Source organism: Seriola dumerili, unplaced genomic scaffold (genome assembly GCF_002260705.1).
Source record: "Seriola dumerili isolate Sdu_G_001 unplaced genomic scaffold, Sdu_1.0 BDQW01000216.1, whole genome shotgun sequence".
Classification (NCBI taxonomy): Eukaryota; Metazoa; Chordata; class Actinopteri; order Carangiformes; family Carangidae; genus Seriola; species Seriola dumerili.
Window position 1 is genome coordinate 5,638,186 of NW_019174471.1, and position 16,862 is coordinate 5,655,047.

Below are 16,862 nucleotides of genomic sequence, written 5' to 3' on the forward strand. Positions count from 1 at the left end.
AATATATTGTCCTTAATTCAGGCTACTTACAAATACCATCACTGTGCATGTGAGCTATGCTAAACATGGTTTAGGACAGCTCTTACATAAAAAAAAAAGTTTAATACACTAAAAAATGTTTTACATTTTCTGTTTGTATGTCCATATTTCATCACAGATTAGATATCAGACACAAAATCCAGATTAAAAGCAAAATGTCAAACTATTTCTTCATATTAAGCAACATCATATGAGGCAAAGTTGTTGTGCTGTAAAAATGCATACAACCACTTTCTTTGTTACCGTGCTGATTACAGCCAACCAGCTACCTGAGCTTGCAAGGTAGACAAATGTTGAAGCCAAGTTTAAGCAACAAAGAGTTGCAGAATAAGGAAAACGGAAAGAAGTCATAAGAGACAAAGGAGAAGATAGAAAAACAAGATCAGGCCAAGCCATAGCTAGCATCTGACTCTGCCAAGTTGAGAGATGCAGCTCAGAAAATTTGAGGAGTAGGAATAATAAAAAATTAAAAAAACGTAAAAATGTATATACTGTAGAGATAAAAATAAAATGATCTCCCATGTGGAAATATGGACATTGGTGTTATTTAACATTCATGAATTACATGATAGAAGGACAGAGCAAGGAGAGAGGGAGAGGCTGTGTGAGTGTGTGGGTTGTGTGCGTGAATAATTTAGCATGTGATGACACATGTTTAACACACTGTGTAACTGTGAAAACCAGGATATGAGTTGCAATGTGTTGATTGGGGCCAACAGATGCAGGAATAGTTGACTGCAATATGAAAGATGCAAATCTGACAAGCAACAACCCCCACCACACCCCACCCCTCTCCACCCTCCCAGTCATGAAACATATCAATGAGTAACAGTGGCATGTACAATTAATGACCTTGAAAGCTACTGTAAACATTGAGGAGATTTGACAAATGATTTAAAAGCCAGTGAATGAAGACAAGCCACCAGGCATTTCACCAATCTAACAAAAAGATAAACCATCAAACTAGTTCACCAAGCAGCTGACGCCCCCCCCCCCCCCCCCCCCCCCCCCGCCCCCCCCCCCCCCCCCCCCCCAGCCAGAAAACAGCGATCAGAGGGTCTACATGAGAGTGAATTAAATCCCCTGAAATTCATCCTGGATTAGTGCAGCTAAAGCACTCTGCAGTTATGTGGACAAACATGCAGATGTGTGCACATGCTCACACACACACACAGACACACACACTCACACAACAACAATATGGTAAACCCATGACAAGAAATCAAGGCATTACTAACTTTGGGTTTTTCTGTCTAACTGTAATTTTAGCATTCGACATTTCATTTTTCCCAGGGAAATGGAGATCTTCATGTCAACCAGTGGAGCAGCTCAATGTGAACTGCTATTCATACGTGGATATCCAGTTATCCAGATTATAATGCTGATGATTTGACATGAGTCTGGATTGTTTAGTTCTTTGAAGCTGGTTTAAAATCCACCTGGAGCTGTTGTCAGAGCAACAAGTCCTTAAACCTAAACCTGCAACACTGACACTGTAGGAAAACTAAATACACAGTGAACGTTTTGGGGTTTTGTTCACTCAGCAATTTTTACACTGTATGTTCACAAAATGTTTCCTCATTATGTTGATTTTAAAAAAGTACTTTGCAAGATTTTACATTCCCAAAAAGGTATTCAGTCCACCAGTTTTACACATTAATTTTTGTTTGCTCCTCACAAGTTATACTACACATCCAACAAACCCTTTTATGGTGTAAATTAACTGAGTTGCATGATGGGATGTCTAGGTAGATATGATCCAGTGTTTTTGGAGGTTTACCCAAACTGAGATGTTAGAGTCAGGATGTCGAAAACTCTGCTGCTTCTTTTTGGCTGGACCCACAGCGTCTGATCTGTAACTGACTGACTGAATGACTCAGGGATAGAGCTGAGTGATCATAGTTCCACCATTGGTCAGCCGAAAGCCACATGACTAATTTGGAGTTTCTCCAACGGCTATTGCCCTGTCAAAATAGATTGGTGCAAACAGGTTCTATTAGGGTGTGTTTACAGCCTGCAATGTTGACAACTTAGGGAATTTGTCGCTAGATTTAGAGACTTGTTTTCAAAAAAGCACCTTGCAACAAATCTAGCAACTTTTTGGAAAAACCTTGGCTGCTTAGAAGAGAGTCGTCAGTCTCTCGCTGTATCTACTCTGTACAATGAGTATGAGAGAGAGGCAGAGGCTCTGCTGCGCTGTCTGAGCGATGGAATGAGAAAGATATTCTGTTGCTTATAACTTTTTCAAGTAAATATAGGTGAAATTACTGCACAAATTTTTCCTTTAATTTATGTTTATGCTGATTTTGTCAGACAACGTCACAGTTATAAAGTCAGGATTTTAGCAGCAGAGCAGCAGCTTGGAAATGGCTTGGAAGTTAACATGTAGTCTCTATGGGTCGGTTTCAGTCAGTATTTCACTCTTGTTCTGTTGTCTGACAACAGAAACACAAATAAAACATGTAAATGGGAACAGCTTCATTGTGAATTCAGCTGTATCAAAATACTGTATATATGAGCAGAGAGGAGAGAAGCAAGCAGATAAAGAGCTGAAACCAGCTGATACTAGGCTGAATGCAAATATGACACAATGACATCAGTTGTTTACAGTGGTTCCACAAAAGTTTTCAATTATGCGCACATTGACCATACGTCCAGCCATATACTAGGTTTTGACCTAGTCTTGTTTGTCTCCTGCAGGCCTCCCAGCTTTTATTACTATGATTACTCGTTTAAGATCCTCAAACAAACTATATCTAGTTGTTTCTCCTCTTTGCTTTCTATACAATATGTTGTGTGAAAGCCAGAAGATTTATTTTTATTAATTGCATAACCTTTGGTGCATTTAAAGGCTCAGGGTGAGCTTCAGTGCAATAATGACTGTTTGATGTGAATGGCTTCATGCTGATTTTCACTTCACTCTAACATCATCATGCACAGTAATGTGTTTTTGCTGCTTATGTAAACAGGAAGTGGGATATTCTCTTCAAAGGGTGGGAAGTCATTAAGTTCAAATCTCAGGAAATTAAAAGAAAAGGGAAGTGAAAGAAAAATAATTTACAGACTATTTGTCCACTTCTTTATGTCTGTATATTTATATTTCTCTTTATCTGGAACTGCTTGCAGGCTGCTGAGTTTTATGAAGAAATATCCAGTTAACCTGTTATTTTTTTTCATATTGATGTAAAAGGAAAACAAATAATGATGAAAAAACAGCACGGCTACATGTCCAGAACTTCTTCACTGTACCTTGCCAGACCCTTCTCTTCCCCACAATTAACCACATGAAATCAAATTCAGCATCTCCTACACCACCTCACTCTTCACTTCGTTCTCTACATTTATGGAAGAACCTTTTTACACCTTTCCTATTCTGAACTCACCTTCCCACCTTCTAATTCATCTAACCTGTGCAACTCCCACCTTGGTTCCTGTTTAGTTTCCACATTCATCATCTCTGTTGCCACGAGGAAGCGAAGGAAGCTAACAGAGCTTGAAGTGTGAGGAGTTATTTCAGGCTCTCCTGCTTCCCGCAGTAAGAATTCCATTCATTTTCCCATAGAAACACATTTAGTGACTCAGAGTCTGGATTAACATGAAACTCTCCTGCCCCAGTCATCAGCACAAAGGATTAATGACTGCAGTACAAAGTATCTGCTTCATTGATAGAAAGCTGGAGCTACAAGCTTGTGGACATAAAAAGAAAAATCAAGGAAGAGTTCAACTATAGCCCTGTCTGGACTGGGTTTAAATCTGAGTACTTTAAATAAAAAATAATATGAAATGTGGGCAGAGACTGTGGAAAACACTTCCCTGTCTGAGCGAGGAGCTGCCATCACTTGTCCTGTCCTTCAACTCTGGGAGGAGGGAGGGGCAGCAGCAGAGAGGAGGAAAACACAAGAGGGATGAGGAGAGATTTGATCGTTTGCCCAGGTCTGTCACTCCCAGAGGGACGTGCCCTGACCATGTAAGCATATGGCAGATTCTTGTGTGAGTGTGTGCTAGTGTGCTAGTGTGTGGGTCTCAGCCATTCATGTGACAGACCAGCAGAGTCGGACTGGCTTACAGCACCGACAGCAATAAGGGACACCACTGTCACTTACCACCAAGCTCTTTCCCTATATTTCCTTATAAACTGAGGTTAGGGTGACGGACTGAAAATTTAAATAATAAATGTAAACATGATTGGTCCCTTCACAACAAACCAACCACAGTGGAACAATTCATCAAACATCACAAGTCTTTGTCTAACACCCCAAACTACTAATTCAGCTATAGGGGTGTAAAAAGAAAATGAGGCTGGTCTGTGAATCTGTTCCTGTCAAACTGAATTTCACACTTGTGACAAACCTGGCCCAGAGCTGTATCAGCTTTATGAAAAGACAAAGCACTACAATTAGCGTCTGTCAATGAGGAATGTGTGGGCTATGTGCTCTGATGAGGAAGCTCTGGCCTATGTGATCTAAATGTGGGTCTTAATGTTAGATCCATGATCCATCTGGTTATCAAATGGATCAACTGCTGGAAACCAGTTATGATGGCTGGGCCAGGTCTCACTAGGCAAAATCAGTTCATTGGAGTCAGTGGTTTTGCTTATGGAGGTGAATCATTTCTTAATATTTTGCTTCATGTTCAGCTGTGGTTTGACCTGCAAATTGTTGCTGTTGACCCCCTGCAAACATGCCTAACTGCTCTGACTTTCGAAGGAGCGTAGAACTAAAATGTCACTGCTCTAAACCGAGACATTGGACAACAGGAGTCAATGGTACAAATACTTTCTTGAACCAACTGTGCTGACTTACTGCTCTGTTAGGAAAAAATATCTTAAATATCCTATTATCTAATGATCAAGCTAAGAAGCATATTAACTGTCAGTTAGCATGTCCAAAATCACTCATTCACTACTCCCTAGATAATACACACTCAGCAGTTTGCTCTCTCATTTTGTGTCATCACTAAAATCACGGAAGCTTCGCACTAAGAATTAGTTACTAGGGACACCCTAATACAATGGGAGAGGGTATGAAGTAAAGAGTGTAATTTCAGACACAGCCCCTGTGACTCACTAGTGCCAGCATGTTAGCAGTTACCTCACCAGCTACAGTAGATCACCAACTGGCCCTGCAAGTGGGCACTATGTCTCCAGCCCACATGGACAGATTAACCTGTAGAACTTTTTTGGTGTAACTGTGCCAGCACTCCAATTTAATACAGCACGCAAACATCTTACTCATGTCATTTCCACCGACAGTCACAGCAAGCGTTATCGATGTCTGTGACTGATTAGATGTCAGCTGTGACATCATGGTATGTGTCTCAAAGATTACACATGTGGAATCATCAGGTCCTTCCAGTGTGTTAGAAATATAGATTACTCTGGCAAAGACCTTGACTAGACTCATTTTTACACTGCTCTGTGCATTTGAATAAAGCCAGGAGGCCATACCATAAATCTTCTGGATGCCCAGCAGGTCGTCCATGGGAAGTTTAAAGTTGTCAGTGTCCATGTACTGGTAGAATGGAGCCATGATGGCCGTGGGATCGTTGGAGTGCTCGAGGCCCAGAGCGTGGCCGAGCTCGTGGACTGCCACCAGAAACAAATCGTTACCTAGAAACAGATAGAAAGAAAAGAAAGAGCAGTTCTGTCAGTGCTGTGCTCAACAGGAAATTTATCTGCAGCATTTAATGTCACTCACAAGCGTAAGTTCTGTATGATTTAAATAAACATCAGCCTTTCTGGGAAAAGTTTCTGCTTAGCTCATGTTGAGACAATAAAATTGTCCATGTACAGCATGCATCCAATGTGTGTATGAGCATGGATAATCCTTCACTTATGCACCTAATGAGTGGATTATGGAGAAAGTCACAGCCACAGGTGGCAGATATTCCACAGAAACAGGAAAACACACACACACACACACACACACACAGACACAGACACAGACACACACACACACACACACGGCAGCTGACAGCCAACCCAGCTTTATTAGCCTGAGATATTTGGGCTTTAAAGGCACCCACTCAAGATCCTCAACTTACATCACCAGCAACCGAAACAACAACAGAAATCACTCCTCCTCAACCTCTGCTTTGATGTTCCTCCAAGATGTTGAATCAGACCCATAAAAGAATCTCATCATCATTGTTGAGAAACACATGGGTATACAATTAGGGTTAGAGTGCTATGTCTCGTGTTGTTGATAATAGCACACTGGATGTCCGTGGGAAACTGTTAACCTGATTCCAGTGAGACATCTAATGCCTCAAAATGTCATTGCCTCACTTCATTGCAGGAGAACTTTTTACACCCTGTCATAAATAAAAAAGCTATGGCAAACAGTGAACCCTGTTTTTTGGCATTACAAATAAGCAAGCATAAAGACAGAAAAAACACGGAGAAAAACTTTTTTCAATTGGAGTTCAGAATTGTGCTGGTCAAAGGCCAAAAATGGATCTAAAATTTCATATTTCAAAGTTTCAAGGTCCCTCACTGCCATCGCTCTTCAGTTTTACGTTTCCCTGTTGTTCTTATCACAGTGAGAGACTCGACAGGAATGAAAAAGAGCATCACTTATTCATTGCGATTCCTACTAAAGGGAAGCACTTATCTACTGCAAATCTGTCACATGAATAACGCATCAGCAGATACAGATGGTGATTCAGATCCCTTCTTAGCAGGTACAGTACAAGAATTTACAGACCAGGCTACCACAGAGAAATGGCCTAATTGGGACCTTGTGAAGGATATTTGACTGTATAAATGTCAGTGAGTCTTTACAGGGTTGATGTAAAGTCCTCCGCTGCATGGGTGTAAAAACACAGACAGACAGATTGCATTAATAACCAGGGTTTTGTGGAAAAAGCTTCATGTTTCAGCCAAATTCTTCCAATGAAAACAGGCAGCTTGTAAAAGTTGGGAGAAATACAGAAACATGAGGCAAAATTTATGCAAGCTTGTAATATTGAACAAGTGTCTGGAGATAGAGTTTATAACAAATAAAGAGAGGCAGAGAAAAGAAAAGAGTTAAAGAGGAGAGAGGAACAAGTCTGTTATTTAGGAACCACTTGTGGAGAAAACAAGGTCACACTCAACACTTCTTCAAGCTGTTTCCTGTGACGGCAGTGGAAGCAAAAGTGCTCGATAATGTTTAAAACATTGAAATATCATATTCAAATTAAATGTGCTGCAATAAATAGTGCACTTACTGGCTGCAAATGTGTAAATGTATGTGATATGGCAAATGTAAATATGTACTGTGTATTATATGTAAAATATGCACACTTACATGGGCATACATTTTATAAAAATGTGTAAAATTTTGAAATCTATCTAATTGTAATCTCCAAGTTCTTTATTTTACGAAAAATGCAGCACAAGTACATGAGAGCTGAACCGGTCCAGGTCCTGGTACAGATGCTCTGGTCACATCAGCTGTATGAGTAAAAGAAAGAACTGTCTCTGACTTTTTCCATCCCTCAATCTTGAGTCAGCCTTTCTGCTGCCTCCAGGGGCCATTTGAGGTCAGTGTTGTCACTTTGTCTCGGTTGCTGTGGTAGACAGGGACGTCCTCTCGGCCCCTGGGCCACAAACAAAGCTGAGGCAGTGTGCACTGTCTGGCTAATTATCAGCTGGAAGGTATACAGAGTGTACACAGGAGATGGTGAAGATTGGAAGGAGAGGGGGAGGGTATCAGGCAGACAGCAAGACAAAGAGGTAATATAAGGGAATAGTGTACAGGAGGAGGAAAGAGGAGAGATGAAGGCGAGACACAAAGTTATAAGAGGGAGGGAAAGATGAGTGGGAGACAGAGAATCGAAAGTGTGGGTAAATACAGAGATAAGAGAAGGTGAGGTGAAGTGAGGAGAAAGGGCGTTTGGAGCGATAGCTGCATGAGGAAAAGTGGAATAAGTACAGGATGATAAAGAGAAGGGGAAAAACTGAGGCGAGGAAAACGATAAGACTCAGGACTATTTGTTATCTTGTAACATGTTCCAATGTACTTGCAATCACAAAAGATGGAGATGATGAATTATACAAGTGCAACCTTTGACCTTGGCATTTGTAACATAAGCTTCCTGTCAGTGGCCCTATCTCAGTCCCAAACACACAGAAATAAATCTGAAAACAGAGACCAGGAAGAGGAGGGGGTGCCAGAGATGAAGTACATCCAAAAACTCTGCAGGGTTCATGTGAGATTTTGATTTTGTTTGTTGAGGAAAAAGAAGAGACAACGAGTGTTGTATTTTTACCATGTGGTTATTTATCATTCTCATCGGTGCTGTTCACTGTTTTGGGCAGTATTTTACTATCTATTTAAAGCACAAAATCTACAACTGAAGTAACAAATGCAATTCCAGTACTGTTACATTATTGAAAAGTTTTTTTTCCATGTTAAGTGGGCGGTGATCACAGTGGCAGCCCACGGCAGCAGCAGACTTGTCGACACTCTCCTCAGGATAGGTCAAGGTTGCAGCTAATGAGATAGTGTAGCCGAAAAGGAGAAATAAGAGCGGGAAGATGGAGTGGAGATGGTGGAGGAGGAGAGTCACTGGAGATTTATGATCAGATGTACCTCTCTCTGTCTTTCCCTATAGGGGTTTCAGTAAAGTAAACAGGGGTTGTGATTAGAAACCAGAAACCTCAACCTGCTCTTTCTCCATATTTTACCAGCTCCCTGCACATGTCACTGCTGCTGGAGTCCATCTGCTCGCTTGGGGCACACGTGACGTGGGAATACTGGGTTTCAGACATAAACACACACAGAGATAAACACACACTGGCCCACAAATCAGATATGGGGGCCCTGGACACGGCTGTTCAATTGCAGTAATAGCTCAGGTTGTCAGCGCAGGCCTCCAGGGGTCTGTAACCCTCTCTGCTTCCTTAGTCTTTAACTAAGCGCCCATGGTTCACTCAGTACAAGACGTCAGCTACAAGCTTGGGTGACCAGGAGGCTGTCTGTCCACTTGTTGCCTTCACCATCCTTCAAACCCTTTGCAAGTTTTCTCTCAGCTTTCAGATGTTAATCATCACTCTTGTGTCTTTTTTGTGCAGTGTAGAGAAATCAGCAGCACAACCCAGGGACCAGTCTGTTCTCTCCAGTCAGAGGCTTTTGAAAGCCTTTGTGACATTAACATCACATCAACATCAAAAGCCCACAAAAATACTATTACAACTGTCCTATTGTAGACGAGGATGCGCAGCAAAGATCAACTATTTTTGACTCCTACACCCTTTCTTCAGAAAACACAGCTGCAGCTCTTACTGCTGTTATCTAATTGCTGCTGTTTGCATCTTAGTGTAAGCTAACATAAGCACTCTCTTTGTTCCAGTGGCCCCACAAATGTTTCCCATTGTTCAGCTCCCACAACTCCCCAAATGGCTGACACTACACTTTTCAGGAAAAGGCTTAGAAGAAGCCTACTGGACAGTAAATTCAAAATGGTGTTAATTGTAATGTCATATGTTTTTAGTGGTTTCGTAGAACACAGTCTGAATGTATTGTGTCTCAGTGCATTCAAATGGTGGAGACCACATGTTCTTTTGTTCTACAGACAAGAGAGGGCCATTTCAACGCAGCCTCCCAGAATCCTTCACCTTCACCAACTCTGTGAGGACAAAGGAGCAACCAGCAACCTCCTCAGAGACACAGAAACCACACAGCCAGACAATGCATGCCTGCAGTATAGCACACTGGAAAGGACCTCTCTTTTACCATGGGCTGGATAATGTTGACTGTGCCTAACCTAACCTAGCATAGCATAGCATGGCACAGCACAGCTATGATGTCTGTTGTTGGTTAGCAGCACCATTAAGTTGATGCTAGTATATACACACATACCTGTAGCACATCCCAGTACTTGATCTTACATGTAGCTAACCCCCTTTTTAACCTGGCACCCTTTAGCCTACATGAATTGCTCTTAACAAAGAAACATTCTCTCTCTCTCTATCCCACATGGCATGCAGTACCTGTCTTCCTTGCTTAGACCATGTGGTCCAGCCATTTGTCTGCCATTATTATCCAATATTAATATAAAAATATTTATATTGGATAATAACTTGGAATCTTAATATTTTGTTCATTTCTGATAATTTCTGCCAATAATTGATAACCTACCAATGCTCAACAATAATGCCCTGCCAGATGAATTAAGCAACTACTACTACTAATACAGACTGGGTAATAAATTGGATGCTATTTAAATAATTATATTTATAACTATCACTATCACAAGTATTACTTTTTATCCCCTAATTGGTTGCGCTAATCCACAGTCTCTCCTCTGGCTGGGAATCACTGATGTACGGTGCAATGGTCTCATTAACCTCCATTCTGCACACAAGGAATTTTTGCTATCTAGATGAAATTATTGTATTTTACAGCAACTTTCATTTGTGCTGTTCATGTAGAACCTCAGTGACATTAAACCGAAGGGGTGGGCCACCTGATCAGTCCTGCTCAAAAACAATTCATAACATATGAAAAGTGATGGAACAGCTATAATTAATAAATTGTATTGTTTTGAGCTGCAATGCAAAGTAACATAGAGCCAGTCCTGTAAGGTATTGTACTGTCCCTGACAGTGTGAGCTCAGCAGTGCAGTGCAGGAAAAGGGAAACAAAGGAAATCAGCTGGTATCCACAAGCTGAGGAGAAGTTCACAGTACTGACAATGGATGTTGTTTCTCCGCATGTTGTCGAAAATCAGACTGACTTTGACCCTGAAGGAAGCTGGAGATTTAGTATGTGAAGTGAGAAACAGAGTCCAGAGACCCAGCACACACAGAGAGAGTGTGAGTCAATGAGAATTCTGGCTGTGCAGGAGTGTTGTGCTGGATCTCAGCCCAGTGGTTCAGTGCCTGGCTCAGAGGGCCCCGGGCACACAGATCTCTGTTGGCTGTCAAACCAGAGCGACAGAGTGTCCATTGTGAAGAAAGCAGCCAAAGTACAATGGCTGCATTCTGCTTGCTGGCCTTTCACACTCCTGTTTCCAAACACACCCTCACACAGTGAACCATTTGGTACATTTCACCAAATGAGTTTACAGTACCATTAAATACAAACACCAAGCTTCAGAGGTCAGTAGCTGCTTTTTGGCTTGTTGTGGTACAATTCACTATCAGCCATTGAAAACCCCCACCACCATTATTCAGTCACTTCAGTAGGCTATGTTACACAAACTACCACCACACAATTACCAAAGTGTGTCTCGAACGTTTTGATGAACTTTAAGTGGCGGCTGTAGCCACAAGATAAGAGGATAATGATAAACACAGTATAACAGTAGCATAAAAATATATTCATACAATCATGGTCGGATTAATCTCCTGAGTGGCCGCAGTGCAAAGATTTGTTTTTGGGCCCCTATTGACCCTCACTACATAGCAGAGCTATACTAACTGGTAATCTAGAGCTGAAAAGATGGTTGGTTAATATTATTTACCATACCAATTACAATACCATAATGAACAATGGAAACTTTGACTACGTAACTGTTAGCATGGTTATGACCACTGTTAATCAAACCCTAACCTTGCAGTTCTGGAGTCAGTGCCATGCACTACCCACTGAGGTTCTTAATTTTCTGCAGTCTGTTGTTCCACTCGCTCTCCTCCCTCACTCTATATTTCCATTCCTTCTCTCTCTGCCCTCGCTTCAGGCTGTTGACACTGGTTGAGCAACACTTGTGCTGTTGAATCTATTACACTAAATTCTCACAAGCTTGTCAGAGAACAAAGCCGCAGCTGATGGGAACAACATATGTACACTGGAGTAATTATTTATTTACAGAGCCTGCTACAGACTGAAATTCTGTGTGGAACATTGCCAGGGATCCAAATATTGGCTGTTCCCGTGGACTCGAGGTAAATAAACAGGCAAAAAGGAAGAAAAATTGCTGCCAAGGAAAGGACATCCTTTATTCTTGTCATGTTTATCTCTGTGTAGCACCTGTGAGTGACACATGGATGTGTGTACATTTTCATTGTGATCATTAATTATTAATAATGCATGCGCAAGCATTGGTGTGTGCACGTGTGCGTTCACAAGTTCATGCACACTCCTGCAGCTGTGTCCATCGACGCAGCTGTGTTAACGGACACAGCAAATAGTGATGTTACTTCACCACAGAAACACTGGGGAAAACTTTCCAAACTCGGCTTGTAACAGGAAACTAGATAATTTCTATAAATCCACAAAATACTAGAAAACTGTAGTAAAGACCTGAAAAACAACTCTTCAACTCTTTATACGTGGTCTGGGTAGACACACCTTGTAGAGCATCACTTTGCAGCCTGCTTAAGACATTGAGATTCTCTGGTAAATTCAGCAAACAAGTGAAGCCAAACATCCTCAACTTTTACGAGCACTCAGCTCGAAGATGCTGATGAAATACCATTGCTGAAGAAATTGAAATCACAGTTCAAACAGAAGAGCCATCACTTCCTCTTCAAATAAAATTTCAGCTGCTTTAACCACATCAACTGATACTTCAATTGCTTTCGGTGGCTACTGATCAGCTGTCACTCCACTGCATTCATCCTTATCTTCAACTTTCCATACTAATCTTTCGACAGGACACTTCAAACTCTATCAGACTTCAGGTCTTCATCTCTGAACAACAACAGAAACCTGCAGTGATAATCCAATTACTCAGCAGAAACACATGAAGCGATACCTCAGGTTGAGAGCACTCTCTTCTTTGGCACCTCTTTCAAATAATCTTTCTTCCCCTAGTCCATGAGGGGCACTGCTTTTTCATGATGGGAACCCATCAGTCTTCATTCAGTAGGTGATTTATATGTCAATAGCACCTTTGCTATTTTTCAGCAATGACCTACAACAAAATTAACCTACAGCCAATTTCATTGGATACCTACAAATAAGAAACTTATGTTAAACAACATTTCAATGGATCACATGGATCTTCATCCATTTCTCGCTCTATGACAGACTGTGTGTGAACTCTCCCTCCATGGGCACCATTAAACAAATATGGGAACATCTGAAGACATTTCTGTATGTGTCTTGTGTTTATTAAATATTTTGTTTAGTTTCTGTACACCTAGTTTGCATATTAGTTTTGTTACTGAATACCCTTCACTGTGCTCTTGTGAGTTCTATAGGTTCAGTGTTCTGTTTTACATTTCAGGATTTTGAAAGTGCTTCAATGAAAATAAATAAATGCACTGTTCACATGCTGTCTTTTTGTTTACTCATTTGAACTAATACCATTTTCTTAAAAGATTTCCACTTCACCTTCAGCTTCTGTAAAACGTCCATTTTAACTTGTGTTTCAGCTTCGTTCAGTGTCTGCATTTGAACCATCAGAACTTTCACTATTTCAACTATTTCAAGTGGTTTCACAGCTAAATTTCAGCAGAGCAGACACAAACTTTCCTCAGTAAATTCAGTCTTGTCTAGTGTTTTATAAATAATTGCCAAGACCCATCTTGCTTTTATGACAGGATCAACCGAAGCTTTATGAGATGAGACTTTCTTCCAGGATGCAAAACAACAAATCAGATATGTACAGACACTGATGTGTTTCAGAGTTTCCAGCCTGAGCTCTGAATGTCAGTAGTTTTAAAACTGGGTTTGTAGAAAGCACATTTTCCTTTAATGATCTGAACAGTAACAAAGGGAGAGGCTTCACTGAAGTACGATCTGCTGGATGTGCTGAAACATCCCAGAAGATTCAAACATGTTCCCTTACAAATGAATAACACTAAGGCCAATTTAGTCACTTCCCACTTTAAACACACAATGGGAAGAAATTCCATTTTAGAAGAGTCACAATGATAAAATGATAAAATGTGTGTTCTTAGAACGACATGTACCCTCGGCAGGGTTGTTTACACTTCTTGTTTGCTAAGGATTATGGGTACGATGTTATGAGAGCATCTGACTGACTGGTGGGAGGGCGAGCCTCCCCAGGTGCATGATTTGTGTGCGTGTGTGTGTTCATGTGTGTGGGCGGAAGAGAGTGCTGCCGCCCACGTGGAAGTTGATGCTGCTGTCAGTAGGCAGCCGTCTATTTCTAGTGGCTGCGTGGTGGGCAGGAACGCGTGAGGATCTCTCTTCTTTCTTTCTCTTCATTTCTTGTTCTTTATGAAAGTGTGAAAGCAGTGGTTTAAATCCAAAGTGTTCTTCATAGTTAGAAAGCAAATGAACATGGTTACATAACCATCAAATGTACTTTTGCATACAATAAACACAGTGTTTAGCTGCGAGCACACACCAGTATACAGATGATCAAGACAAGTGGTAGTCTTTATCTAACACATGCTATTTTTGCAGCTAACAGAAATTTAAGACTACATTTTCCATAATCTCTGTGGCTTCCTGCCATAAAAACAATGTTAATTCATGGACCTCTTCCCTTGCTGACACTGGCATCTTTGGCTTACTTTAACTCTAGCAATGTATTGTGCTGTAAACCAATCCATCAGATTTCCCATTGCAGGTACAGGGTTTCAGAAGGGGGGAGAGGACAATGAAGATGTTTTTTTAAAAGGTTACAGTATTCTTTTATCCCTGAATTGTGTCTTCTGCTCTACAGCCTGTATGTTGGCTGAGAAGCAAAGCCCAGAGCAAATAAAACTGCACTGAACACTGGCTGCTGCTCCTTAAACAGACTGAGCTGTATGTATTATCATATCTCACTGACGGACATTGTGCAATATAATATATATTCATGTATTATGTTGTATATCATTGCATCAAATATATTCATCATGTTCCTTGACTGGATCATGTAGTATCACATACTGATCTATTGTGTAGCACTGCATCATATCATAGTGTTACATCATGTAATGTCAACTGTCATGCTGTATCCCTGCGATAAGCTGCCTACAAGGTAGTGAGGTCTTCCAGTACCCTTGAGAAGCGTGTGTGTGTGTGTGTGTGTGTGTGTGTGTGTGTGTGTGTGTGTGTGTGTGTGTGTGTGTGTGTGTGCTTTCTGTGCTGTTTTATCAGCTGTGTCCTTCCATAAATTCTTCTACTTGCAGTAACTCAACCATCAGTCATAGCCATGCTGGACGTCCTCAAGACTCACACACTTGCATGCTTCCAGTGAAAGATACAAATCTGCTCCTGTGGTAAGACAAAACACCACATTTTCCCCATTCATTTTCTCTGGGAGATGGAGCGAGGCGGCACAGAGGAAACAGAGGGAAGATGGAAAGAGGAATTATTTAACCTTTCTGGGTTACCCTTTCATTTCATTTTCAGTGGGTTGTGACATTATACTAACAATTACTGATACCAAACTTAATTCAAGATCGTAAATCCTACTTTATGCGAATGACAAGTTTCATTTTCTCTAAAGAAGGGCTTCAACAATCCCTGGACTTTCACTAACCCTGACCCTGACTGTCAACCTCACGACACAAACTCCCTTTCTAGGTAAGTATCTAGGTTAAACATAATAATAATAATAAACGTGATATATAATGTCATATAGCTGGGAATCAAAGAGAAAAGCTCTCACCACACTTGAAGTTTACATAAATCTTTAGTGGAAACTCAACTGAGGAATAAATTCAAATCTAAATCCACTTTACAGTAATTAATGGGTTTCACATTAAAACTACTTACTGAGAAACAACAAATGGTTTCCTAAAAATATTGGAGCCTCATCTGGTCTCACAAAGGAAGTGTTGTAAAAACAAGCCACTTAAAGAGCACCAGAAAACACATTTCAGGGCTACTTGATAGCCACTTCCAGTCTATCACAAAGTGTACTGTATGCAGCTGCAGTGAGATGCATGGCTCCAGTCTCTCACACATAGTTATCAGAACAAAGATCTGACTGTGAACCCACATACAGAGGTCTGTAGAATTACTCTTAAGGTGCAATGTAAAGCTCATTCTTTGCTCACGCTTGAGTGGTAAGAGACCACTATTCTTTAGTACTTAACATTCACAAAGATCTGGACCCACATGGAAAGGAGTGACTGTGTTCCATAACGTTACCAAGCCCCTAGTCTCCCCTGTCGACATCACAAACCTCAGTTAGCCACAGGACACAGAGGAGAGTGTCACTTAGAAAATTTGACCAAATACATCACTGGCTGGAATGGAACGACAAATCCAAACACAGAGTGCAATAACATGCAGCGGATACCAAAATACCTGATAAGAAACCTAAAAAAGGCTGTGACACTGTCCAGACTGAATGACCATAGCCTGACAGATGGACCTCACTCTCCAGACAAGCTGAACTTTCTAAACCCAAACAACATACAAAGACATTCTTTCCAACATTTGGAAAAATATACACTGTAATTTCAATGTCTGGACAACAAGGAGAAATGACTCTTCAATCTGGGCTCTTAAATATGTTACTGCCTGCCACAAAAAAAAATAAAAATGACAGCCAGCAGGAAATATCATTAAGTCAATCAAGCAAATAAACCTTCTTTTACTTTTCTGTAGATAAAATTACACCCTCATACCTGAATCTATTGTGTTCCAAATTTTTGCCAGTTTCTTTTTTACTTTTTTTTAAATCTTTTTTTAACATCTTTACAGTGCAGCCACAGTGCTTTGGAAACACATCAAGCGTCACCAACTAAACCTACTGAACTTAACCGAGAGAGAGTGTGAGAGTGACCAGGGAGGAACAACAGAAAAAGAGAAACAGGGTGGAACAGAGTCCACTGTTTCCTCCCCATCACCCAGTAGGAGTAGTGACCTAAAAATAAACCTGCAAGGACACCATATGCTCTTCTCCTCCTCAGCCTCTCCTCCTCTTCCCTCCCTTGTACGCTACCTGCTCTAACATCTCTCATTTTCTCTTCTCTCTTTTTCC

General features: G+C 40.9%; 1 protein-coding gene across 2 annotated transcripts in view; it reads right to left on the reverse strand.

Annotated features, from left to right (window-relative positions):
• The window catches only part of mmp16 (matrix metallopeptidase 16), a 79,067-nt gene that overhangs the window by 24,943 nt on the left and 37,262 nt on the right, over positions 1 to 16,862 (reverse strand). For both annotated transcript variants that reach the window (XM_022754105.1, XM_022754104.1), the window contains one exon: positions 5,486 to 5,647. In XM_022754105.1, coding sequence (XP_022609826.1) covers positions 5,486 to 5,647 — 162 coding nt within the window. The remainder of the gene's footprint in view (positions 1 to 5,485; positions 5,648 to 16,862) is intronic.